Raw genomic sequence first — 27,621 nt, forward strand, 5'->3', positions numbered from 1 at the left:
AATATAGACCTATTTCCTATAGAGTTCCTTCAACTGTTTTCTCTACTATAGAATATAGATTCAGGCCTAACCACTATTTTTTAAATTTGTTAATCTAGATTTCAAAATCTATCTATCTAGATTCTAGTCTATTTTCAATATCTAGATCTATTATTTTTATTCATTTCAACAGCAGTTAGGCCTACAAGTTCTATATATATATCATTCTAGCTAAGCTCTGCAAATATGGACAAAATACAACTGCAAGTAAAATAACTATGCTCAATTTATTCAGGTATACCAATACCCCCAATACCATGACTTGTCACTCAAAAAAAAAAAAAAACAAGGGGATTCCACCCCTCACAAAAAAATTCGCTAAAAAAAAATATTTGAGCTAGACAGAAAATCTTTTTTTGTTTTCATAGACTAGATCTAGATCTTCTAGATCTAGATTAGTTGAGCTCTACAAGAATATGTATTATTATGTATTATGTAGGCTAATTTTTATTTTTATATGATGATTAGGCCTAGTGTTTTTTTTTTACCAAAATCCCTAGTCTAAGTAACTAAGTAGGCCTATAGTTTTATTTATATAGTAATAGTATTTATATGTTACTGTAACTATTAGCATGTAGATCTAGATTCTACTATTAGATCTAGATTCTAGTACTATTCATAACTATTCTTCTAGATCTAGATCTAGATCTAGATCTAGTCTTAGACTCTTAGACTAGCTAGAGGTCTAGGTCTAGGAGGCCTAAACCTAATCTAATAAAATATTTAAATATTGTTTCACTGATCTAGAATCTAGATAAAGAGAAGTATATCTGTGACAATAATATATAGATTAATTATAGTCTACCTTTTGTATTTGTTTAATTATCTATTTTATTAATCAAAATTAGATTTCTAGGTCTTGTTTGGCGTAATAGTCTCTCATCATAACGTAGCATCCTTCCGGGCAATTTAGTAATAGTGTAGGCCTAGAATCTAGAGGCCAACAGAAAAGGCCAAAATATCGAAATATTGGCATTTTACGAATGTCTTCATTTATCAGAATGTTCGCATAAAATAATTTTAGCCCCATAGTCCTACGGCCTACAGTTTATTTGGTGGCATTTTAATTCTCTTGATTTCATATTATTGTCAGGGTGATCTAGATCTAAGTAAATGTTATTTGCGTGCAGGCCTTATCCCATGATTTTTAAAACAATAGGCCTAAGCCCAGAGAGAAACATTGATTAGGCCTACGAGTTCAAGTACTAACTTTGTCTAACCGATCTTGGTTCAACTTTTCTTGGTCATGTGACTTATTCAAAATGGACTCCCATATTTATTTATTTTTTATCGACTGAAGTAAAAAAAAATTAAAAAAAGATGCTACCGCAAGCTTGTGTCAAAATTATTAATGACGGTTTCAAACGACCCGCTATTTATTAGGCCGCACGTTTAAATTAAGATAGATCTAGATTCTAGTTAACTCTACTAAATCTGAAATCTAGATATAGGCCTAGATCTAGATCTTTGACTTAGAATTAGAGTTTAGACTCTGTCTAGCTAGACTTAGACTCTAACTCTAGAGTGGTCTAGACTACCGTCTAGACTAGTCTAGAGAGTCTAGATCGAGATCTAGATAATCTAAAACTAGGCTTGAACTGACTAGGGCTAGCTAGTAGTACTCAGGATAATTTTAGATACCAATGTTCGATAATAATTTAATATAGGCCTATTAATATAAAAAAAAATAGACTCTTCCTTAAAATAAGTGTGTTGGGTTGTTAGTATTGTAATCTCTACTAATTATATTTTTTTGGTTAGAAATTAGAGTTAGGCGTATGTAATAAATAATGTATGTATTACTAGAGTTAAGGCTAGGGTTAGGGACAGGGTTAGCATTGACATTAGCCAGCCATGTGTGTGTATTTAGTAACTTTCAGTAACCTAACACCCCCTTTTTAAAGAAGATTCTATTATCAGACACTGGTATAAAAATTCCCCCCTTACTCTAGCTGCTAGAAGTCTAGATGATAACTTTAAGACGTAAGATAGATCTAGTAGATAAAGTAAAATTTACACTACCGCATAGGCGCCGCTTAAGGCCCCTAGTTCCTTAAAACTAACAGGCGCCATCGTGCCAAATAGCATCCTGTTAACGATGATGCAGATTGCGTACTGCGCTAAAGTGACACAGATGAACAGGATTTTTTCTTTAACACGAAAAAAATTATTTGACGTGTTTTAAATATCAGTGTGACTGATGCAATATGTTAGCGTTACTAATTGTCTATTATTACATGCTAAATCTCAATGTCTGATTGGATTGTCTAAAAATAAATGCTAATTGCATTATTCAAAAAGGGACGAAATTGTTTGGATTTTTTTACAGACAAAAAGAAACATCCCAGTTAATAATCTAACCATGGTTAATTTGTCTGATTATGAAAATAAAACGTATTACATAGCCCCCAGTGGCCCACGTGAGCCTTTGGGGGCTGAAACTGAGATATTTGTTTGTAGCCAAATCGCATGCCTGATTCAATTTAGTGAGAGTTTGTAACGCCCCATCCTATCCATTGTCAATCACACTGTTTAGACCGAAGATAGTCGCCATAGTGCTCACCGGAAAGACCAGGGTGCCAAATCGCATTCTGCCGGTGGGCCGCCCATGCAAAATTAGATTCCCCTACCACCCCAGAAACCTAAAGTTTTATGGCACTCTGATAAACTGTGACGAACCGCAATCGTCTTTTATTTTCATATACCGTATATAGAGAAAAATCGCACCATCCCGTGGCGCCGCCCTTGCGAAGATAAAAAAATTTTTTTTACAGAACCCTTCCCTGGAGTGTTCTAAATAACTCCCCAAAGTTTGATGGCGATTGAATGAACGGTGTAAAACCGCAATCGACTTTTAGTTTTAGATACCGTATATAGAAAAAAAACAAATTGCGCCCTATTGGGGCGCGACCCTGCGAATTTGAATTTTTTTCCAGCAGAAACCTCCCCAGAAATATTCTTAGCAACTTCCCAAAGTTTCATGGCGATTGTGTGAACAGTGTCACTGCAATTCACTTTTATTATTTTTAAATACCACGTAGAGAAAAATCGCACCCTCCCGTGGCGCTGCCCTTGCGAAATTAAAAAAATATTTTTTTGCAGAACCCTTCCAGGTAGTGTTCTAATCAACTCCCCAAAGTCTCATGGCTATCAGATGAACGGTGTAAAACCAAAATTGACTTTTATTACTTGCATTTAATTTAATTTTGTTAATGTTTTACATTTTGAGTTAGTATACTTAATTGTTATGTTTAGCTTTGATATTTAATACCTTTAAATTTATTGAACATGTATTGTGTTATTTTATTTTTGCTAGTTAAGGCTTAAGGTAGTGTAGAGAGTGTAGAATAAAAGTGATTCTACCAAACAATGGCCTCAATTTTAGACCAGTATGAAGAAGAATCTAACAAAGCATCAATAAGGAGACCAAATCAAGTTCCTGGAGATGTGGTTAGTTTCTTGTATCTTGTAATAATTATAATGTATTGATATAAGACAGAAAATAGATCCAGGTGCCAGCATTTTCTTTTCTTTACTTTTATGAGTAAACAAAGCGGGGGTGATCTCCCCTAAACTTCCATTTATATTGTTATATAACAGTAAGGGAGAGTGCAATCTGGCTATAGAAATGTTTACTATTTTTTTAATACTTTTATATTTTTTAGATAGTGTTAGCCGTCCCAGCCAGGCCCTGCACTGGCCTCTGTGAAAAACCTATCTGTAAAGGACCATAACATGTGTGTTTAGTAATCAGCATATACCCGGCAGTTCATTTGTATTCTGCCATAATAAATAACTACTATGAGTGATTATACTAGACAATTTGGCCTAATTAAAGATTATTGCTTTCAGATTGGTCCTGGATTCATAGATGCTCGATTAGATGCTGACGTACCTATTTTTAATAAGAAGAAAGTCAATTTTAAGTATGCTCAGCTTTTCATTTTCTAAGTAGATTAGATTTTCAAGAGAAAATTAGTTTGTGTACCACCATCTCGCCGGTACACAAACTAATCTTCTCTCGTTTTAGCAATTTTTTTTCAACTTTTATAAAATTACTTACTCAAACGTTTGTGACATTTGCATGGTTAGTGTTATTTAAATATTATCAGGATGCAGAAATTTTACATACTTTAAAAAAATACCTATTGAAGAGAATGCTTATTTAATTACACAATATTTTTTCTGTGTTGTATTTTCAGACCCCCTGACCCAATTACTGACTTGGTGGTGGCAAATAATTTTCTTGTAATAGCAATGAGTAGTAACACATTACTTCGCCTTGATTTGGAACACCCAGACCAGCCAGATGGTGAGATAAAACAAGTGTTGATTTCTAAACAAATACAAATGATTTGGTCAACGACCACACCATGTCATACTGTAAATAATTGATTTTGAAGCTCGTACTTTTTGTTGTGTCTCCAGATTTAGATCTTATATAGTTGAAGCATGATACATAGAACACTCCTTTCATTTGTTTTAGCTAGTTAAATTTTTTACATTTTTTAGCTTCTTTGATCAATTGTTAGTTTTTCTTTACTTTCTGTAAACCAATAGTTTTATTTGATTGTAATTTTGTGATAATTTTCTTTATTGCGTCACACATAAATAATGTTATGCTCATTATATGATCCATATAACTACTTTTAGAAAAAGAATAATTAGTTAAAAATTATGTATTGTCGTTCCTTAGTCTATCTAGCTCTAATGGTTCCCTGACTCAAGCTAAGGAAACAAAGGCGGCTGGGCATAGTGCTGACTACAAAACAATCATGTCATTAAACCAGATGAACTCTACTTCATCTGCTCCAAACGTCTTGGGAATGAATGGGAAAAGATGCTGATTGATAAAAATTTTCTTATTTCATAGAAGTGGAACTGCCTCGAGCTGTGGAAGATAAGGTTCACAAAATTTTTTTGGATCCCACTGGACGTCATCTTATTGTGTCTATGAGTTCACAAGACAATTATTATCTTTCTAGAAATTGGAAGAAACCAAAACCAATTGTGAAGTTAAAAGTAAGGAAAGCTTTGCAGACATTTTTTGTCTTGTATAATTCTTTTCCTTAATAACATTTAAAAAAAAACTTTTGAAGAAAGTTCTGTTTCTGAGTTTAAGGGTTTATACTCATCTACATCCTCATCATTGAAAATTTCATACAATTAATTTTAAGAATATTTTTCAGGGACATCTCATAGAATCAGTCGGATGGAATTGGCAAAATGCAAATGATAACACAACTAGTGCTATTTTACTGGGAACAAGCAAAGGTAACAAAAAGATGGTTTATTATTTCCAAAAGAAATGCTAAGTAATCTGAAATAACATCCTAATATATAAAAGCCCATGTGCTCACTTCTCTATCTGTTTATCTGTCGAAATTTTTCCATAGACTATGAGATCAGTATATTCAGCAATAGGTGTTGAACTTAAACATACATAGCTTTGTTGAGAAAAATATGCTGACTATATTGAAAATTTAAACTTTATTTTATTTGAATGCAGCAAAGATGCAACTTTACCTCTTTTTTCTAGAAATCCGCTTTTTCCATTTCAGAAAATATTTCTGGCAAAAAATATCAGAAAGTTTCGGCTGAAAACAAAACCGACATTTTTCTGCCAACTGATTTTTTTTTTTTAATTGTTAGTTTACGAAGTATAAACTAACTGTGACCTGTGAATGTGTTACTAGTGATCGTGCAAGGACGCTATCGCTCAATTTTACCCATTATGTTTCATAAAGCTAGTCAGGCGTTGCATGAATAAAAATTGTTTATTGTAAAGAGTGGTTGAGGACCAAACTTTCTTAAGACATTTGTGTTATGACTTTGGCTATTAATGACGATATGGGTTGGTGGGTAAAATTTGGCTAATTAACATGTCGTCATCTACAGACAGTGGCTAGGATGTGGAATATAGGCTACTTCACTATATGAGCATGGCTTTTTAGGATAGCAAAGATGTAACTTATTTCCCTTTTTCACTGAGCTAGGGATTTAATTTATTTTTATTATTATTCTATTTTGTATTGCCAAAGAAAAGGTGAATTAATTTGAAGGACTATTATAAATGTGAAACAGAAATGTACAGAGAACAGAAATGCCCTGTCAATTATATTTCTTTATATTACTTTAACTTTTATTAAACCTACACATTCAAAAAGCATTGTTATTTAAATATTCAATTTACATCATTTAGGGTTTGACACAAAATAATTATTTGGTTACACAATTTAACATATGGTTTTTAAACTTATGTTTAAAAGAAACCTTGAAAATGAAATACTGTAAATTGTTTAAGAAATTTGCTACTTGTAAAACAAATTATTTCATCAGAGATGTAACCGCCTGCCTTAGAAAAAAGTGGAAATTTAATGTGTTTTTCTACATAAAATTATGCAACCTGTAAACTAATGCTTTTTCTCAAAATTTGCACCATTTTGTGTGACAAAAACACTCTTAAGAAAATATAAGAAACACTGGCAAAAATAATCACGTTACACGAACAATTAGGAAAATATCACTATAAAACAAACTTACTAAAAGTTTTAAACTATTTATGATGTCTTTAATTGTAGAATAAAAACTGGAATTTAAAATAGAATGTCAAAAAGGATGCACAATACCAATTATATCATTGATAACAGAGACACAAGATAATAAAATGCCTACATTATTTGTCTAAAATTAGAAATAGATGTTGATATACATAAAAATACATCAACAATAAAATATATATTTAGGTTACTTATTTAGGTTATTATTTGTCGATCAGGTTAAAATGCAGGTTCGGGATAAAGTTCTGTTCTTGGTTAAATTTAGTTCCTAAAAAGGTTCCCATTTCGGTTGAATTTTCTTTTCCAGTTAACTTTAGTTTGCCGGTTGTTTCTGTAAAATTTCTGCTTCCAGATAAAATGATAATTTCTGGATAAATTTCCGTTTCCTTTTTTCAGGTTCAAATTTCGGTTCAAATATCCCGTTCTGGTTAAATTAGTACTTACAGTCAAACTACCATTTCTTGTTCAGTTTCCTTGGCGGGTTAAATTAACAGTTCAGGATACAGTTCCATTTTGGGTTGCATTCCATTCAAAACACTTAATTTTGGGGCATTAAAACTAGTGTTTTTAATGGACCCACAATTTGAAAATTCATAAAAAATTAGTTTGAAGATATGCACTTAAAATTTTTAGCTGAGTGCCCCAGAATATGGAAGGAAAATATGAATTGTTTATTTGGCTTAAAATGTAATATTTTATGAATGTTGGAAAACCTACGAAGGGGTTAATTTTTCAAGATGGCCGCCATTGCCATAGTAACCAAGATTTTTCCGCCAATTTTTTTAGTGGAAATGCATATGCGGATGTATCTTAATAAAGCTGTAAAGAAATAACTGTTTTCTAACGAGTATTAAAAAAGTTTTTTTTTACCGGAGCCTTACCCCTTACGGTTGATGTATAGATATTTGTTTTGGATTAGAAATAAAAAAAGAAACACTATCATCCTAGTACCTGTTGTATTTCCTCCTCAATGATTATGTCAGTTTTACATTATCACTTATGCCAAAGAGAATAGATTTTAATTTCTTTGATGGAAATTATCCTGTTTTCTAGGTCTCATTTTCGAATGTGAATTATCTGCATATGAAGACAACAGATTCTTTCAAGGAAGTATGGATCAGTACCTGAAACAGGTGTGTCTAGCTTGAAAAGTTTTCAATACCTCACATTGAATAATACATTTAAAATAGTGTAATAAAGAATACAGTCACATTTTAAAAACTAAGTTTAGTAGATTAGATGTGCACTGTTTGTGAGTTCACATTTAGAAGAAAAATGCATGTTTATATTTTTCATAATTTTCAAAGCCATTAAATTGGAATTTTCAAAATTGTTGTATTAAAATGATTTTTTTTTTTGCAGCTATTCACTCTTCATGGAAAGGTAACAGGTTTGGAATTTGATCGCATGCCATCAAGCGATATGAATTTTTACAAGTATTATATTCTTGCAACTACACCAGGGTAAGCTGGATAACTTAACAGTGTCTGTTTTACATAATTCCAGGAACAGCATAATCATTCCATTTCAGTACAATGTTACCTTATACTCATAGAATGAACAGCAATCCATTCTGGGAGCCTTTTGTTTTTATGTACACATTTTATTTGAAAATCATAAAGAAAGTCCTTTTTTTGTAGCCTTTAGGAAACATACTAAAAATGTAACTAATATTTGAGAATTTTATAAACATAAATTTTGCTCTTGAAATTGCTTGTTATAAATTTGGCATTCATCCAGTTGAATATCTACATAGCCCAGCTGTATTACATAAAGAATACATTTTTATATAATCTGCAGCCGGCTCTATCAGTTCATTGGTCAAGTATCACAATCTGCTGAACCTCCTATGTTCTTTTCATTATTCCAACAATATGAATCAGGAACAGGTAACATTGTTATGACTTCCTTGTAATTTTTTGTATATTAGTGTGTTTGTGTGTACTATTAATTTGATATAATTTATGTTTGATTTTAGAGCACCCACAGTTTATTGAACTGCCAGGGGATTTTGGGTACAGTGAACTTCATCTCTTTTTCCCTAAGTTTAGGCAACAGGCAACCAAGTTTTCATGGATGGCTGGTAAACAAAAATTTCGTAACATTACAACATTCTTACCTTATAATTACATAATAAATTTGAAATTTTGCTATTTCCTTATTGAAATCATAGTACAAGTTTTACAACATAGTAGATCATAAAATCGCTTTACTGCTTTCCATTTTTAACACTATAGGGATAGATTGGCTGTATTCAGTAGTAAGAAATATTCTTTTAGTTTTAAATCACAGTTCTCTGCCAATTAGGTATCAGCACCCCAAGCCAATAAATAATTTTGGTAATGGCAGGTCACCCAAAAAAGATTAGGCTTAAATCAAAACTCAAATTAAAAATTTATTTATCATTAATTGACATTATTTCATCTAGTTACTATTCATAAAGCCAGCTAATGTGAAATATAACCTCATCCCATTGTTACATGTTTTACAGCTTATTCATCTTTGATTTAATTATGTAATTAAGCAGTGGTTTTTTTTTTGTGTGGTTTTAAACAGTTGCAAAATAGTCACCTTGTTTGAAGCTTTTTAGCATCATTTTGTGGATCTCTTGTTTTGAGTTTTAGACATTGGTTAGAAGTTACTTTACATTTACTTCCTTACAAACTTTTATATAACTTCATGCCTTGTGGTTAACATTCAATCATCTGTTATGGGTGGTAAATTGCAAACTAACCTAAATTTCACTCATGTCTACCAAACATTTCTTCCAAACAGTTGTTACGTCCCCCTTCCCTTGTCCTTTAGAACTAGGTGGGGTGTTCGTGAACAAGAACTTATAATGAATAAACACAATTAGCATCTATTTCTACACTTTAATGCCACGATATAAGTGCATCACCAAACATCAGAACTGTCATATCTAACACAATAAGAAAAATACTAAAATAAGAAGTTAAAGTGGCTACCCTACTTGTCCCTAACGGTCAATTCTAGTCTAAGTCTACAGACCAGCTCACAAAAGACATCCCTGTTAGTCTACTCACTCTGCACTGTGTCACTACTGTCCGTCCCCTGATATAGAGTCCACCGTAAGAACTTCGGCCCCGCCAGGTGTTACATTTAATTAAGTCATCTCCAGCCATAAATTACAACTCAGGCTGACCTTAATAGCCACTCACTGAGCACCTGCACAGTATCATATCTCATTTTGCCTGGGCCTGTTCTTAGATTTATTATCATACTTGACTCACATACATTTTTTCGCCAAGAGAAGACTCCCTCACACACACTATCCAGCAACCAGCCTCTACACAAAATTGTCACTGTCACTATACACATCATTCCATGCTTTAACATACCTTTCGCACCAACATTCACTCGCACCGATCTACACTTAGAACATGCATCATAACAATCATGGTCATTCAATCCTTATAAAACATGTCATAAATCAGACAAGTAAAAAAGTTCCCCTTCCAAACCTGACCGTCTATGGGGCAAGTGAAGTAGAGTTCATCTGTATCTGTGACCTCGGCAAATGAAGGGATAGTGTGGTCAGCACTATGCCCAGCCACCTTTACTTTCCCTGAATTATGTACCCATCAGAGCTGGGTGGACTCAGGGATGGTCTATTAACTTGAACCCGGATTCGAACTCAAGACAGATTAGCTCTCTACCGCTAGGTCACTCCGTTCCTTCTTTTGAGTAGTAGGAAGTACATAATTCCTCATTCTGCTTTTCTAATAATTACTACTTAATGGATTTTTTACTTTCTCTTATACAAAGTATACAGAAAGTATTGTAATCGTGCAAAAAAAAAATCTCAACGTTTTAAATCTCCCTGAGTCGGAAAAACATAGTTTTGCAATTTTGTCCGTATGGATTAAAAATCATGTCTATATCCCTAGTTGCCATTCCCCGTAGTGTTGTGTATTATTATGAATATTCAAGAAAGTTTAGGGGAGATCAATCTCTGTTTATTTTTAAAGGAAGCATACATGCAAAGATTATAAGCAGTGGCCCAAGATACAAATAGTTGTGAGGTGTTTTCTAAATTGTGTTTTTAAGCATCTTGCTCTCCACTTTTATTTTTTGGTCTCCATGATAAATAATGTCTGTTGTGCTTGTAGTTGTTGCATATTTATGTGTGTTTTGCTCTGTGAACCATTTATACATACCATTAAGACTATATTAATCACAACACAGCTTATTTGTGTGTGAAAAGACAATTGGTTTGTGTTGAAAACTAAACTCTGGTTTGTATTCAGGTCCTGGTGTTTACTATGGTGATATAAATATGAAAGGAACAGCTGGACCTAGTTCAATACTTTCTAATGCTAAACTAATGAGGTAACTATTATGATGGTATTTCCAGTGACAATGTTGGTTGTTAAATTAATGTTGTTAATAGGATTAAGAAAAGTTTCTACATGTCTAATTCAGCATAAGTGACAGAAATATATTAAAGAAATATAGAGTGAAATATGAAAATACATGTAAAATCTATCTGCCAAACAACTATAACCCTAACTACCCCTACTCTTGTACATCCTCATTCAAACTGCCAAACTACACAATTCTCCTACCTGACACCCATTCCTCAGCCACGAAACAAAACACATACTATACACATACAAAAAACAATTAACTACCCTGTAATTTTCTTGGCCTGGCATTCACCCTGCCCTCTCACCAAATGGTCAAAAAATCTAATTAAACTTGGGAAGTGGATGTATTGATTGTGGAATTGCTTATTCAATGAGTACTTTTCACTTAACCTGATTATAAATCTGTCTTAACCTAGAAGACCGGGATTTGGCTGCCCCTGTTTTCACACACCATAACAAATGGAAGAGAAAACCATACAGATATACATTAAGATAGAGGGGAAAATAAATGTAGCAAGCACTAGGAGACTTGAAAAATTGTATCTACCTTGTCAGTATTGTTTAGGGACTGAGGTAGAAATAGAAATCATGACAGGCAAAGTGAGCTTTCAACAAAGTTAACAATCAAGATACAAATAAAAATCTTCCAGTCTTACTTTAAGGAATAGAGACCTGGAAAACCACCACATCATATAAAAAATAATGTATTTATATATATACCATGAAGAACTTTGTAGCAAACTAACCAGTGACATAGATGAAAACTTCTAACGAGATGGATCAACAACACGTTTTAAAATGCAGATGAAAAGTTCTCTCAAATTCCCAATAGAAAAAAACAGAGACTAGGAAAAATCCGGGGAATTATTAAATATTAACTGATCTTGAGTATTGCTTGTAGTAATTATTTTAAGTGTATTGCCCAATTTGTTTTTTATTTACTTATCCTACTGTTAATCTGTGAGTGAAGCAATAGCAATATAATAAGTTTTTCCTTGCAAACAAAACCTGTTTTGTTACTGAATCAATTTTACATTGATGTAATGGAATATCCTGAGTACAGAGGTACTCCTAGTGGATTCTTTCATCAACATGTTGCTGTGGCTATGCCTCATTTAAAGTAGTAAAGAAGCTCACCAAAATCTACAGTTAAACAAAATGTCCCATTATTGCAAACCAAAACTGCCTGGAGTTATAAGATTTTGATATTTTATCAATGGGTAATTTGGGATATGAACTAAATGTTCAAAAGTAAAGTATTATTAATTTTTTTTAATACTGTGTAAAGATATTCCCCACTATTTTTATTTGTAGTCTTAGGAACCTTATCACTGCCATATGTTTTGTACTGTGTGTTTCTTTTATTTGAACAGTTATAGAAAAAATGAAGAAGATAAAAAAACAACACCTACCTCCATGGTTCTTACAGAATTCCACATGTTGGTCCTTTATCAAGAAAGGTCAGACATAATAAAACTTACTCATACTTCTTTATAACCCAACCAGTGGGTGTATGAAATTATATTGACCTCTTTGTCTTTGATATATTACGTACCTCTTATTGACAAATAAAATGTAATTCCACGTTACCTGAAGATTTTCCAACTCGTGGTCAAGGTTAACTATTTGTTTTGTTGTGTATTTTTACAGCATGAAGGCCATATGTTTTTTAAACGAGGAATTGGTTTTTGATGACCAGTATCCTGATGTAAGTTGTTTACAATCAATTACTAAATTTTTTGTTCCAGTACTTGGGCAGCTTTTTTCTTCTGCATATCAGTAGAACTTTGACTATTCCTAATTTCATCCTGTTTCTACCTTCCTCTATTTTCTCTTACATATTGACACCAAAAAAATTAGGTCCAAAAATATTGTGTGTAAGTTTCTTCTCCTGGGTCCAGTTTCTGACACAAAAATCTAGTAGTCTATGTCCATTTAAAAAAAAAAAGACATGGGACTATGTCCAGCCTTAAAAGATAAGACATGGATGAGACAGTTCTCTTTGTTAGTGATTGGGAGAGAAGATGAGCCAAGTCAGATAACACAAGGAAATGATTACTAGGTCTAACTAACTCACTTTTTCAGCAATCATTTAGTGCAAATAAGAGAAAAAAATTAGATCATTATAGATTAAATTAGTTGAATGATGAGCGAAATGTTTTTTGCTGTTGTTTTTTTTTTTTTGTAAAAATATTTTTGTGTATGTGTAACTGGATCATGTGTTTTTGTGGTTCCTTAAGCCATTAACCACTGCTACTGTTATTAGTGTAACTAATATTTTCATTGTTTTATGTCATTACTAGCATGCGTTGTAATGATATTAGAAAAAACTAATTTCAAGGACATTTGTTATAACATTCAATTTACATTGTGAATTTTTATTGAAACATGTTTTATTTTAATTTGAAAAACCTCTTGAATTGTCGTAATGGGGCATTGTAGGAGTACATGGATACCACCTGATACATTACTGCCAGAGCGCCAGTGGATGAGCCTCGTTTGATTTAGTCATTGGTGCAAGTACCCTACTGAATCCCTAGTGTAAGGTGCTCAAAACAAAAGCGCCATAGTGGTCATGGGGAGTCCAGGGTGTTCTGGGACCACCACTGATGCAAGGGGTACTCCCAATTTTGAGCACTTCGGCTGCTAATGGCAGAAACTTTCCCTGGAGTATTCTCTTAACCTCCTGAAGTTTCTGTGCGATTTGATGAAATGTGTTGTATTGTTTAAAAGACACACATACACGCAGACAGACAATCATACATTCTTTATACATATACATTTTTGTGATTTTATCATGTATTTATCAATGTGGAAATTCTCATCTAGAGAGTTGGAAAACTGTTGGGTATTTGTAAAGATGCAATTCGTGGAACTATTTGGACCTACACAGCGAATTCTGTATTTAAATATAAAGTTACTAAGGAGGACAGGTAAATAAAGAATGTTTTGGTAATTACTTTTTACAGTGACGTGTTCCAAAGTGTCTGTAGTCATATTTTAAATTCTTGCTCCAGCTCCTTCAATTTTCATTATAAACTCCACAACACTGGTTAACATTTCATTATGTAATCCACCATTTAGGTATGTATGTTATTTATATATTATATTTATATATATGTATGTATATATATATATATATATATATATATATATATATATATATATATATATATATATATATATAGGCCTATATATATATATATATATATATATATATATATATATATATATATATATATAGGCCTATATATATATATATTATCATACAGGGATGTGTGGCAAATGTATTTAGAAAAGAATGAATTTGACTTAGCCAAAGAATTTTGCAAGGTATGTACAACTTTTCCAATAGAATTGACTTTCACCATTGGTTTAGTTTTAGCCCATTAAAAATTTTTTTACTTGTCATTGCAGGATAACTTAATGCATTTAGACAAAGTTTTAACTAAACAAGCTGAATACCTATTTAGCAATGGCAAGTAAGTGAAGACTCATTTTTATAAACTTTTATGTAACCAATTCTTTGTTGCAAACTGATATTTTTATTTTGTAGCCAAACATTTTTTAAGAGGTCAGTATCATTAAAAGTATAGGAGTTAAATTACAACGTGCATATCACGTCAGTATTTTTGTGTTATTGATCACCTATGTGTTAAGCAGAAAATATGTGAAAGCTATTGCAAAAACATAATAACAGAACAAATATTAAGGAGTGAACAAAAAATAAAATGCAGACTGTGGCTAAAATGCAACACACTGATTTTGCGCTTAACATATAACCATAAATACATTTATCCTACTGCTGCCGGTCGAGTGTATGTTGGATACATCCAGACGGTCATATTGGTACCACTGGTCACATTGTGAAGTTGAAATTTATAACATCACACTCTCTTGACTTGCGCGCAAATTTTTTGACTTTGTTAAATATTTAGGGAGCTTCAAAGAATACATTAAAGTTCATGCACTGAACTCAAACTGAGAGTGTGCTACATGTCAACTGGCTTCTTCCTGCCCCCCTTTCCTCCTTATATGGGCAAACTTCTGATGGACTGCACATTTATGGTTACATTTATGGACATGTCAGGAAGCATTGCTGCAAACAGAAACATGGATAACCCATTGACTCAAGCACCAGTTGGCACAGACCAGAATACATACAACTGCAATAGCAATATAGGGTGAAAATATGATTTAACTGCAGCTTGAAAATTCACAAACCAAAAAATTCAAATAGTTTGTGAACCACTTATTAGTGTAACTAAACTGGAGACAAGTTGCAATAACATTACTCAAACTTTATTTTATTCAACACATCTACATTTTTTAAATTAGTTTCAAAATCATAAATAGATATTCTAAAATATAGACCTATATGTAAGCAGACATCTAATACTAAGTCTTATTTGTACCTTATATTTGTTTTACTTTTTTTTTATGCTGAAACCAATAATTATGTACTAAACTTAAAATTCTAATTTGTAGCTTGAAAATTTTGAAAATAATATATTAAAGAAAGTATCTTAACTGTTAAATAACTGGACTAGAGTTATTCTATTTAAAGATACGAAGAGAGTGCAGCAATGTTTGCACGAACCCAGAACTCATTTGAAGAGATAGCACTCAAGTTGATAAGGCTCCCCCAAAAAGATGCTCTTAAAATGTTTGTCCAGCAGAAGCTCTCTGTCTTAAGACCACAGGTTTGTATTCTACCTGATTGGTTTTATTTTTCATATTGCCTTTATTTTAATGTTCATCAAGTAATTAATCAAATAACTCTAAACAGTATAGTTCATTTCAGCAACTGTAGCTTATAATATTGTATAGTATCACTTTAAATTTCACCCCCTTTCAGACAAATTTTGAGTGTGTACCTTTAATACTTTTTTCCAGTAGTAGTTTTGGATTTTGAGACATTCATTTTTGATGATGGTTTTGTATAGCGCAAAGTGCATTCTCTATGCCTATAATTGGATTTATTAAACATTAACCATTTTTAGGACAAGACTCAGATGACTATGCTGGTCACTTGGATGATAGAACTCTATCTAAATCAGTTAGGCCAGTTAAAAGAACAAGGTCAAGATGAGACCCCACAGTATGAAATGATACAAGAAGACTTTAGGAAATTTCTTGGACAGTCAAAAGTGAAAGTAGGCTTTAAATTATATAACTAAATTTGAATTTCTAGCTAAAGAATTGCACAGCAATTGCTTGAGTAAGACTGAAAGGTTGTGTGATGCAATAAGTATTTGTGTTAGCTACCTGCAACTTTCTATTTGAAATTGAAAAATTAAGCCTGCTATTCTCATGCATATGGTTATTATTGTTTCACCTATATAGACATCTATGTGTGTTTTTAATGATGCTTTATAATAATTTCTAAAGATGTCTTTCTTTTAAAAGTATAATCTTTGATCATGAATCAATTTTGTTCTCAATTTTGTAAAAATTCTTGCTCAGCAATATTTATCTCTTGTTCTCTCCAGCTAGAACTAAAAAGTCTCTACTCAATTATTGATTATCTTATTTATACAAAATGGTCATTTCTTTTCCTATTTTAAGTTGTCTTTTAGGAGAAAAATGTTAAAAAACATTGTTCTTTTTATAGTTTGTATAATGTAATAGTACAAATTGTAAATTAATCTGTAGATAATTCTATATTTTAATTTTTGATAATAATATTTTTACCAGCTTTTTTTAAGACAAAGTTTTGTAAACTCCCTAGGAATGTGTTAGTAACAATCGTAGTGTTGTCTATGATTTAATTGCCAGCCATGGTGATGTAGAAGATTTAGTTTTCTTTGCTGTTCTCATGAAAGGTCAGTATTTAATTATCAGCTACTAATATAATAAATTTAATAGTTTCATATTTCCTATACAGTTCAACTTGTATAATATCTGGGGTTTTTTTAAACAGACTTTGAACGTGTGATTGGCCACCATATTCAACATGAAAATTACAAAGGAGCTCTGGAAGTGTTAACTAAACAGGTAGAATTAAATTTTTTAACACTTACAGTCCCTGGAAACATACTTTTCCAGTCAGTCACTTCCTAGTCAAGCTGGTTGAGCCCAATGGCTTTAAAACTTCCATCTAGAATTTTTAGAAATTCATAAGTTTATTAGAATTATTATGAGTCTGATAAACTGTACACATCTACTCAAATTTAAGTCAAGATATTTAGAAATGGACTTGCAAGTTAGACTTTGAATAAAATATTTTTCTAATCAGTGACTGTTAATAGAGATCTGTGTATGTGGCTGGCAAAATAATCTCTGAGGGAGCTGAGAGTAAAGTTATATACAAGCTAAGGTCATCCAAAAATAACTTCAGGCTGACAGTGTTCACATTTTTACTTAATATTATAATTTTTTTTCCCAGTTTAATGTTAACCATAGTTTACAGTCTTATGGTGACTAATCTTGTAAAACTTTCTTTTACAATCTGATGCTAATTTTGTAAAAACATTTTTACAGTCTGATGTTGAACTTTATTACAAGTTCAGTCCCTTATTGATGCAGTATGTTCCTAAAGAAACTGTTGAAGCTTGGATCAAACAAGGGAAACAACTAGACCCTAAAAAACTAATACCTGCTCTAGTGCAATATGACCATAAAAGGTTCAGTGAGCAAGTGAGCAATGTTCTTTTAATTTTACTTTCCTTTACATTAAGTACTGGAGTTATCTCTTAGTTGGTACTGTTTAAACTATTCCAATTTAAATAGAAGACTTAGTACACTGTTTATATAGTGAGCTGGTAAAATATATTTACCCTAGTGTTATTTTCCTTAACTATATGTCTGAGTGATAATTTTTATTCTACTTGCAATTGTTGAGCATTTCTTTCAGAATTATCTTTTCATTTCACTATCTTCAATTGCTTTTTCTTCTAGGGAAATGAAGCTATTCGTTACCTAGAATTTTGTGTTCAAAAGTTGGATAATAAAGACTTGGCCATCCATAATTATTTGCTGTCTCTATATGCCATGTTCAAGGATGACCATTTGATGTTGTACCTACAACAACAGGGAGAAGTAAGGAGTCTTCCATTTATTTTGTCCACACAAATCTTTATTTCTGATTCATAAAGATGTCCAAACAGTTAAATCCATATACTAGTACATTACAGATATGTCGGCCTCAAGCAAATTTTAAAAATGCATTGATGCTCGTTTCACTAAACTAAAAAATTTCTAAATAATACAATGGGGCAAAAAAATGAGAAAATGTCCCTTTTTTACTTTCTTGTATACGAAGAGTAGAGGAAATATTGTAATTGTGCACTCAAAAAACACAAGATTTTCACACATCTCGACGTTTTACACCTCCCTGAGTCGGAAAAACATAGTTTTGCAATTTTGTCAGTATGTCTGTATGTGTGTGTGTCTGTGAACATGATAACTTGAGTACCGTTACAGCTAGGTTGATGAAATTTCATATATAAGTATTATATCAAATTTGTAGTTCTATATCAACTTTTCAGCGATTTCCGGTAACCGGAAGTGGAACTTATTCTACTTTCAATTTTTCAAAAGCCTATTACTTGAGTACTGTTTCAGATAGATAAATGAAATTTCACATGTAAGTAAAAGATCTAACTCTCTGCCTTCTGTCAAATTTCAAGTATTTAAAAATGGATTAAAAATCATGTCTATATCCTGAGTTGCCATCCCCCGTAGTGTTATATAAAAATATTCGAGAAAGTTTAGGGGAGATCACTCTCGGTTTATTTATTTTGGCACTTTGTTCTTTTCACATTGCAAGTATGAATCTTAGAAATATTTAAAAATTGAACACAATATTTTTTAAAAGAATATTCTGAGGACTTTTCTTTTATAATGTTTATTAAATAATGTTTATTGTGGCATTTTTAATAGTATGTTAAAGATCTTTTATTATGGAATGAATGATCATTCTAACAATAGGATACTAACATCAATAATAAAAGTGGATCAATGGCCTGTTATTGGTGCATAAGTGTTAACTTTTTGATAATGCTTTGCTAAAGTAAAGGTTTGTAAAGCTCATTGTTGCTAAACTGAAAAGTCTCGCGTTAGGACCCTCAGGCAGATGAGGCACGACAGCTGGTGACAGCCACTCTTCTAGGAGAGACATCTCCAAAATTAAACATCTCCTGCCTTGTGTGTTCTTGGTTGGACAAAGGCTATGGAAGCAAATCCAAAAAGAAAAGCAGGCTGGAATCGGACTCAATGGCGCATAACCAGTTGACACGTATACTTAATTGTGTTGGAGGGGATCACTTCCAGCACTAAAATTAAGAATGAAGAAGAAGATGGAGCATTTTTTAGAACATAATAAATCACTAATCACTATCAGCATTCAGAAGTAGTACACTTACACATTATATTCTATTTTTGGACATCATAAATGGATGACCCTTGCGCCTTAATTTGTTGTGCCTTTGAAATTTGATGAACATTTACTTTGTATCATATCATTTTTCCCACCCACATATTACATGAATTTTACATATTTACTCATTTTTAAATGTGCACTGTTTATTGATTAGGATCCAGAAAGTATCAGATATGATGTCAAGTATGCACTAAGGCTTTGTGCTGAGTTTGATCATAAAAAGGCTTGTGTACATATTTATTCATTGATGGGATTGTATGAAGAAGCTGTTGATATGGCCCTGTCTGTGAGTAGTGTATAAATCTTTTTTCACTGACATGTGCTTTTTTTTGCTTTACACATTTGACAAATACCAGTATTTCAGGCAAATTTTGCTTACAGTTAAAAACAACATGAGCTTTATTGCACAAAAGAACAAAAACTGTTACAGCACTCTTTTTAAATGCATTAAAGATAAGAAAATCAACATATATTTTGAATGATTTCTTTAGATATAATGTGATACCTCAACATATGAGTGCCCTGATATATTTGATTTTTGAGATACGAGTTATTGTTTGAGATAAAATTAGCTTTGACATATGAGTAAAATTTGAGATAAGAATCACCAGAATAGAAACAACCGAAAAGTTGCAACTGATTGTGCAACAGTACTATTTAATGACACTAACTTCTTTTCTGAAAAATTCTGAAAGGGAGGAAAAACCAAACCTCCTTAGATGGGTTTAGTTTAACAACCTGCGTGGGAAAGTGGGGAAAGTGTGGGGACAAAAGCAAAGACTAGTGAAGAGAAAAGTAGTGACAAAAATTAAGTTAAAGTAACAAAACATTATTCTGTACAATAGAGGTTATTTTTGGTGAAGTTTAAGTTCTGTTAAGTTTAGGGATAAAGTGTAACATTATAAGTGTAACGAGTAAGTGAATTCAAGTGACCAAAAGAGCTTAGCACCGGGCCAACACCTCCATCAACATCTTCAATAAGCTCTTCAGCTAATTTTCAAAGTAGATACACTTATAAAATTAGTGTATTTCTTTGCATTATCCAATATTATGTTGTTAAACAATATTTTTCATGCATAAATAAACTTTTCTTATTTAAAACAACACTTATAAAAAACAACTGGGGTGGCATTTTGGGGGCTGGAACAGATTAATTGCACCTTTGTGATCCAAAAAATAGCTCTAGAAATCGTTTTGGTACATTTTGTGACAAATGCTTTTGTTTAAATATCAAAGCTGAAGAAAATGTATGTGTATTTTTTTTATTTTAAATGCATTTAAATACTTGTTGAAACCCATCATGACAAAAACAGATTGCTTTATACTAAATTGGCTTGATGTTGCAAATATTCCCTTACTCTACACAAGCATGTGAATGATTTGCACCTAGTTACTTGCCTCTAACCAGCTCACATTAGTGTTCACAACTGGTTTCTCTCCCCTTTTGTTAATGACTTAAGATATTTTAAAATTAATTTTGACATTTAATTGAAAAGTTAATAAGACGGAAAATTAAATATACTTGCATTTTCACTGGAAATGGCTTACATGAAAGCTTGTTAAAACAACTTGTACTTTATAATTTCTAAAAATTGAATAATTAGTAACAATTTCAATAGTATCTCCACTGAAAGTAAATGTTAACTGTTAAATTAATCAGAAATTGTCAAATGTACTTTAAGTAAGTTAACTGCTCTATTAACTCCTAGTTTTTTTTATAATGCCCATCTAATGGTTAATCACACAACTCTTGTATAACAGTGTTCTAGCATTAGTTTGGATAGCAATGTGTAACTTAGCTCACTGCCACATATCAACACATTTTATTGTTTTTATAATTTTTATATTTTGCCAAAACTTATCAAAATGGTTACTAATGTCATCTGTGTCTTATCATTAGTAGTTAAGTTTTTAAAAGTTTATGGTCACATCATTGCTTGACATGTTACTGACTTTATAGGTTGATGTGGAGTTGGCCAAGCAGCAAGCTGACAAGCCTGAAGAAGAAGACAGAGACATGCGTAAGAAACTTTGGCTGAGAATTGGTAATTGCATTTGTTCATTTGAAGATTTAATTAAAAACATTGTATTGTAAGGTGATGCTGTATTGTAGAGTTAATTCAGATAAATGTAATTTTTGAAATGAAGTAATTTCAAAATGTAAAGCAAGTTCTCACTAAAGGAACAAAAAACTTTTTCTTGACAGGCTTTACTCTATTGTTATGTTTGACACTTGTTTATGTGGTGGATGTAATCACTTTTGCATAAGATATGTTCATGGCAATATACTACCCCTCCTCCTTTTTTACTTCCTCATATACAGAGTTAAGGGGGAAGTATCGTTGTGCAAAAAATCAAAATCTCAATATTTTACACTGTCCTGTGTCAGTAAAAATCCATAGGGCAGGTGAAATAGAGTTCATGTTTCCTGACTTTAGTATATAATAAGATGGTGCTGTCAGCACTATGCCCAAGGGCCTTTACTTTTCATAATGTGTGTCAATTACCCAACGGGGCTAGTGGACTCTAGCAGTCTTCATTCTAGTAGTTGAGCGCCCTTCATAGCAGGTATCTATCAATGTTTGAACAATTTCCATTTAGCGGATGTGGAAATTTCTTTATTGCCAGTTTCTCAAACTTGAGTACCATTTCATTTCAGCATTTTCCAGTTAGCAGAAGTAATATTTTACTGTATTTTTAACTTTGAACAGCATTTCACTTAGGTGGACATAATTTCATATGTATTAACTTTTGAGTGATTTCAGTTAACAAGAAGTGGTTCTTCACCTTACTTCAAAATTTTATAACTATTTCATATTCTCAGAAAGCAACATATTATAAGTTGTTTTTTTTTTTTAAATCTGTGTTTACTCAAAAAATAAGAGGTTTTGTCATTAACTTATCTTCCACTGGAAATCTCAACCCTTACTGTTACATAAGGATGACTGAAAATTCTGGCCCCTGCTAGACAGTGTTTCTTCCAGACTTTTCTTTGGGGCAGGGGGGGGGGGGGGCGACACTTAAAAGTATATATTTTCTAAATAAATTCCGTTTTGTACAGGAGGGGATAGACTTTCTTGTGGGGGGGGGGGGGGGGTAGTGCCCTCCTGAAGAGATGCTTGGAAGAAACTCTGCTGCTAAAACAAACCAACTGCATAGATTTTTTTTTTTTTTATAGCTCGCCATGTAGTTGAAGAAGAAAAGGATATTAAGAGAGCCATGGAGTTTTTACATGAATGTGATCGACTAAAAATAGAAGACATATTGCCCTTCTTTCCTGATTTTGTAACTATTGATCATTTTAAGGTACTTCAGAAACCTTTTCTTGAGTTTAATAGCATTAAGATGTCTATTAATTATAGTCATTTTAATTAAATGTCAATCAATCTAAAGTGACTAGGCAGGTTTTGCAAGTGGACTCCTCATGTACATATATAAGTGCATATAAATATGTGTGTTTCTTAATTTTCCTTAAGACAGTTCTTTTTTTATTACTTTTTTTGTTTCTAGGATGCCATTATCACTTCTCTCCAAGATTATAACAGACACATAGACAGTCTAAAAGAAGAAATGAAAGAGGCTACACAAAGTGCTGAGGAAATTAGAAAAGAAATTCAAAGTTTTAGAAATAAGTAAGATTTTATCATCAGACATTGTTTCTAGACACTAATTCTTGGACTCTAAACTGGGCAGTTTTTATTGTGCAGATTGTAAAATTATTATAAGCAAAGCCATTTATTATTGTCTTTTACTTTATGTCATTTATGTCAAAGATTAATACATTGTCTGGTTATTGAATCACTAGGAAAACAGCACTATTTGCTAAGTGTATTTATTACAAATATCATTATCTGCTGAATACCATAGTTTTTGATGAGATATGCCTTTGTTAAAGTGTTCTTTATTTTAGTTAGATGTACCTTTATTAAAATGTTACCCATCTTGTTTAGATATGCCTTTGTTAAAGCTGAAGATAAATGTTCAGCCTGTAACTACCCTCTGATGTCCAGAGCATTTTACCTCTTCCCATGTAATCATAAATTTCATATGGACTGTCTCATCTCTGAGGTAATGATTAAAAGTTTATGGTTTTAGTTTGCTACATTTGATCTGGCGCAGTACAATCTGAACAAACCAATACTTGAAACACCTTCTGGAAAGTGAAAAATTTAAAGACATTTTATTTTTCATAGTCAGACATTCAAATGTCAAATATTAATTTTGGGATGATTTAGACAGAAATTTAAGATGATTGGAATCTAAAATAAAACTGTTTATGAATTGCAAAGCATGAAAGTAATATTTATTTATGATATTTTCAATTGTCTTAAACACAAGTAGATTAAATATATGTTGTTAAAAATGTTTATTATGTTTATAAAATTTAATGTTGACCTACATTATTTTACAACATAATTCAGATCATGCACACAATACATAATTCAAATTTTGACTTTTTTTTTTTGCTCACTATTTGTAACCCATATTTAATTATAGAACATTTTTATGTAAATTTTAGTACAACACAATGGGATACTACAAAAACTGATACACCACTTAATAGAAAAATCACTTTTCACTCTTTCATTAAAAAGAAAAGCAGTCTTTTATAATGTCTTTTAATCTTAGGTGCTACCAAGTTTACCTTCCTCTCAGAGAAGTCAGGTGGAGAGTTTACAAAGAAAACTTGCTGAAGGAGAAATTAGTAACATTCAAAAAATTCAGTCTCCACCAGCAGGTATTAAGGATATTGATGTCAAGGTGAGCCTCTCTACAAATTAATTAGTTTCTAATTGGAAATACTATTGTTTATTACATTGACTTGCAGTGACTACTAAATATTTAACATCATAAGTCATATTGTCTTCATCCATCCCTACAGACACACTTTTTATACAGACACATTTTGTTGCTTTACTTACAAATCTTATCATTTATGGGTAGAACAATACTCTGCCAGATCCCACAATGTGGGCGGGGGGGAGGGGGGGGGCAAAATCCTGCTTTTAAAAAAAACTTTTATGTGGTTTTGTAAAACATAAAAAGATCTACTACAGCAGTGATTTTTTTTTTACAGTGTAACACACACTGTATTGTAGAAAATAAAATACCAGCTTTTAAAGTCAGCTTAATACATCTTTAAAAATTCTTTATTAGAAAATGTTAAGTAAATCTTATTTAAGAGAAAAACATTTGTTAGAAAAGAGCGCATTTTTTTCTTAAACGTAAAACCAGTAATGTCATTTAATATTTTAAATGTGTTTCTTTAAAAGGCAAAACTAGATGAATTAGTGGCATCAGAATGTATTCTTTGTGGAGATTTCATGATCAGGTAAAGTTAGTTTATTCAGCATAGATATTCATTTTTAAATATCTCATTGAATTTGACCAACTGGATCCAACTCTAGCCACACACACGTCAGACTTGACCCAACTCTAGCCACACACACACACACACATCAGACTTGACCCAACTCTAGCCACACACACGTCAGACTTGACCCAACTCTAGCCACACACACATCAGACTTGACCTAACTCTAGCCACACACACGTCAGACTTGACCCAACTCTAGCCACACACACACACACACACATCAGACTTGACCCAACTCTAGCCACACACACGTCAGACTTGACCCAACTCTAGCCACACACACATCAGACTTGACCCAACTCTAACCACACACACATCAGACTTGACCCAACTCTAGCCACACACACACATCAGACTTGACCCAACTCTGGCCACACACACACACATCAGACTTGACCCAACTCTAGCCACACACACACACACACACAACAGACAACCCAACTCTAGAAACACACACACATCAGACTTGACCCAACTCTAGCCACACACACACACACACAACAGACAACCCAACTCTAGCCACACACACATCAGACTTGACCCAACTCTAGCCACACACGCACACACACATCAGACTTGACCCAACTCTGGCCACACACACACATCAGACTTGACCCAACTCTAGCCACACACACATCAGACTTGACCCAAGTCTAGCCACACATACACACATCAGACTTGACCCAACTCTAGCCACACACACATCAGACTTGACCCAACTCTAGCCACGCACACACACATCAGACTTGACCCAACTCTGGCCACACACACACATCAGACTTGACCCAACTCTAGCCACACACACACATCAGACTTGACCCAACTCTGGCCACACACGCACACACACATCAGACATGACCCAACTCTAGCCACACACACACATCAGACTTGACCCAACTCTAGCCACACACACACATCAGACTTGACCCAACTCTGGCCACACACGCACACACACATCAGACTTGACCCAACTCTAGCCACACACACACACACATGGTGAAGGGTGGAAGCAGGCGTTGTAACTGAAATAGCAATATAAACATAAAGTGATATTTCAACGCCAAGGGCAGACAAAGGTACAGAATATAGTCCAAGTAAAGACAGAACAGACAGACCCGACGGGTTCCGAACCTACCATTCCACACGGCACCAAATCGCCTTGCCTTCCATGCATCAAGTCAGACGTGTAACCACATCTGCCAATCAGCTCTACAAAAATAGAGCTTCTTGGCAGACCACCATCACAATTTGTGCACGGAAGACACGGGCTGGCTTGACCTCTGAACCCCGAAAGGTCTGACCGCTAGCCTCATAAACACAACAAGTACTATTATTCGACCAGACAAGCGACACAAGTATACGGACGGCGATACAGACAATTAGTAGCACATCCACACACCAGACTTGACCCAACTCTGGCCACATATCAGACTTGACCAAACTCTGGCCACACATACACACATCAGACTTGTCCCATCTCTGGCCACACACACACACACATCAGAGTTGACCCAACTCTAGCCACAGACACACACATCAGACTTGTCCCAACTCTGGCCACACACACACACATCAGACTTGACCCAACTCTGGCCACACATACACACATCAGACTTGTCCCAACTCTGGCCACACACACACACATCAGACTTGACCCAACTCTAGCCACACACACATCAGACTTGACCCAACTCTGGCCACACACACACATCAGACTTGACCCAACTCTGGCCACACACACATCAGACTTGACCCAACTCTGGCCACACATACACACATCAGACTTGTCCCAACTCTGGCCACACACACATCAGACTTGACCCAACTCTGGCCACACATACACACATCAGACTTGACCCAACTCTGGCCACACACACATCAGACTTGACCCAACTCTGGCCACACACGCACACACACACATCAGACATGACCCAACTCTAGCCACACACACATCAGACTTGACCCAACTCTGGCCACACACACATCAGACTTGACCCAACTCTGGCCACACACACACACACACACATCAGACTTGACCCAACTCTGGCCACACACACATCAGACTTGACCCAACTCTGGCCACACACACATACACACATCAGACTTGACCCAACTCTGGCCACACACACATCAGACTTGACCCAACTCTGGCCACACACACACACACACATCAGACTTGACCTAACTCTAGCCACACATACACACATCAGACTTGACCCAACTCTGGCCACACACACACACATCAGACTTGACCCAACTCTGCCCACACATACACACATCAGACTTGTCCCAACTCTGGCCACACACACACACATCAGACTTGACCCAACTCTAGCCACACCCACACACACATTTTAAATGACACATATTTTTATCTACAGATGTGTAGACAAGTTATTTGTTGAAGATGATGAATGGGCTGTGGTTGCTGCTGAGTGGGACTGAGATATATTTTTTAAATTCTCTCTTATTGACAAGCTATTTGTCCTACTGGTGCAGTGTTCCTAGACAAAGTAGCTTGAAAATCCTAGAATAAAAGTCATATGGTACTAGTACACGTGATACATAGTTCAGATGCACGTGATTATAATCATTAAGTTAATTTCTCTTAATGTGTATTATAATGGCTTTTCTTCAGTATTCTATACTTACGTCCTTTCTTTGATTAGGCTTTTATAAAAAAATGTTCAAGACGTGTGCCCTTTTTTGCTGCATAACATAATTTTTATTTTATTGTAATATTATCAATAAAAGAAATTCAGATTTTTAATGTGTTCGTTGAATATTCTATTTTCAAAAATATTAGATCATTTCCTATTTACCCTAGGTTGAGAAGGAAATGTGAGCTTTAGAAAGTTCGAAACTAGACCTACC

At 33.5% G+C, this 27,621-nt stretch overlaps 2 protein-coding genes across 7 annotated transcripts in view; one reads left to right on the top strand and one right to left on the bottom strand.

Annotated features, from left to right (window-relative positions):
- LOC131958610 (oxysterol-binding protein-related protein 8) overlaps positions 1–977 on the bottom strand; it is a 44,723-nt gene extending 43,746 nt beyond the window's left edge. Inside the window, exon 1 of the mRNA XM_059323728.1 lies at positions 845–977. The gene's annotated coding sequence lies outside the window, so the exon portion shown is untranslated. The remainder of the gene's footprint in view (positions 1–844) is intronic.
- A 32-nt stretch (positions 978–1,009) lies between these two features.
- Positions 1,010–27,517, top strand: LOC131958611 (vacuolar protein sorting-associated protein 18 homolog). 6 transcript variants are annotated; one of them, XM_059323735.1, is made up of 30 exons: positions 1,010–1,148; positions 3,356–3,489; positions 3,892–3,965; positions 4,242–4,351; positions 4,913–5,061; positions 5,229–5,313; positions 7,653–7,732; positions 7,962–8,062; positions 8,400–8,488; positions 8,578–8,682; positions 10,868–10,949; positions 12,361–12,447; positions 12,638–12,695; positions 13,817–13,920; positions 14,260–14,320; positions 14,405–14,469; positions 15,555–15,690; positions 15,991–16,143; positions 16,719–16,812; positions 16,911–16,984; positions 17,471–17,626; positions 17,888–18,028; positions 19,525–19,656; positions 21,331–21,415; positions 22,549–22,676; positions 22,881–23,002; positions 23,321–23,438; positions 24,000–24,131; positions 24,644–24,702; positions 27,129–27,517. In XM_059323735.1, exons 2-30 carry the CDS (start codon positions 3,409–3,411, stop codon positions 27,190–27,192), a joined length of 2,925 nt encoding a protein of 974 aa, XP_059179718.1. In that variant the 5' UTR covers positions 1,010–1,148; positions 3,356–3,408; the 3' UTR covers positions 27,193–27,517. The 6 variants fall into 6 exon arrangements, with proteins under 6 accessions (XP_059179718.1, XP_059179715.1, XP_059179716.1 ...); XM_059323732.1 differs by lacking the exon at positions 1,010–1,148 and adding an exon at positions 1,259–1,338; XM_059323733.1 differs by lacking the exon at positions 1,010–1,148 and adding an exon at positions 1,286–1,338 and having other exon boundaries at positions 3,361–3,489.
- The last annotated feature ends 104 nt before the right edge of the window (positions 27,518–27,621 follow it).

The sequence above is a fragment of the Physella acuta genome, unplaced genomic scaffold, assembly GCF_028476545.2.
Source record: "Physella acuta isolate Inbredline_101_S28 unplaced genomic scaffold, ASM2847654v3 ptg001344l, whole genome shotgun sequence".
NCBI lineage: Eukaryota > Metazoa > Mollusca > Gastropoda > Physidae > Physella > Physella acuta.

What these genes read in the sequence shown, in the direction of transcription:
- LOC131958611 (XM_059323735.1), top strand. Translation starts at nt 3,409, where the DNA reads ATGGCCTCAATTTTAGACCAGTATGAAGAAGAATCTAACAAAGCATCA. An exon ending in TCTCTGTCTTAAGACCACAG is followed by an intron (nt 15,691 to 15,990) that starts GTTTGTATTCTA and finishes AACCATTTTTAG; the next exon opens with GACAAGACTCAGATGACTAT. An exon ending in TTAAGGATATTGATGTCAAG is followed by an intron (nt 24,132 to 24,643) that starts GTGAGCCTCTCT and finishes TTTCTTTAAAAG; the next exon opens with GCAAAACTAGATGAATTAGT.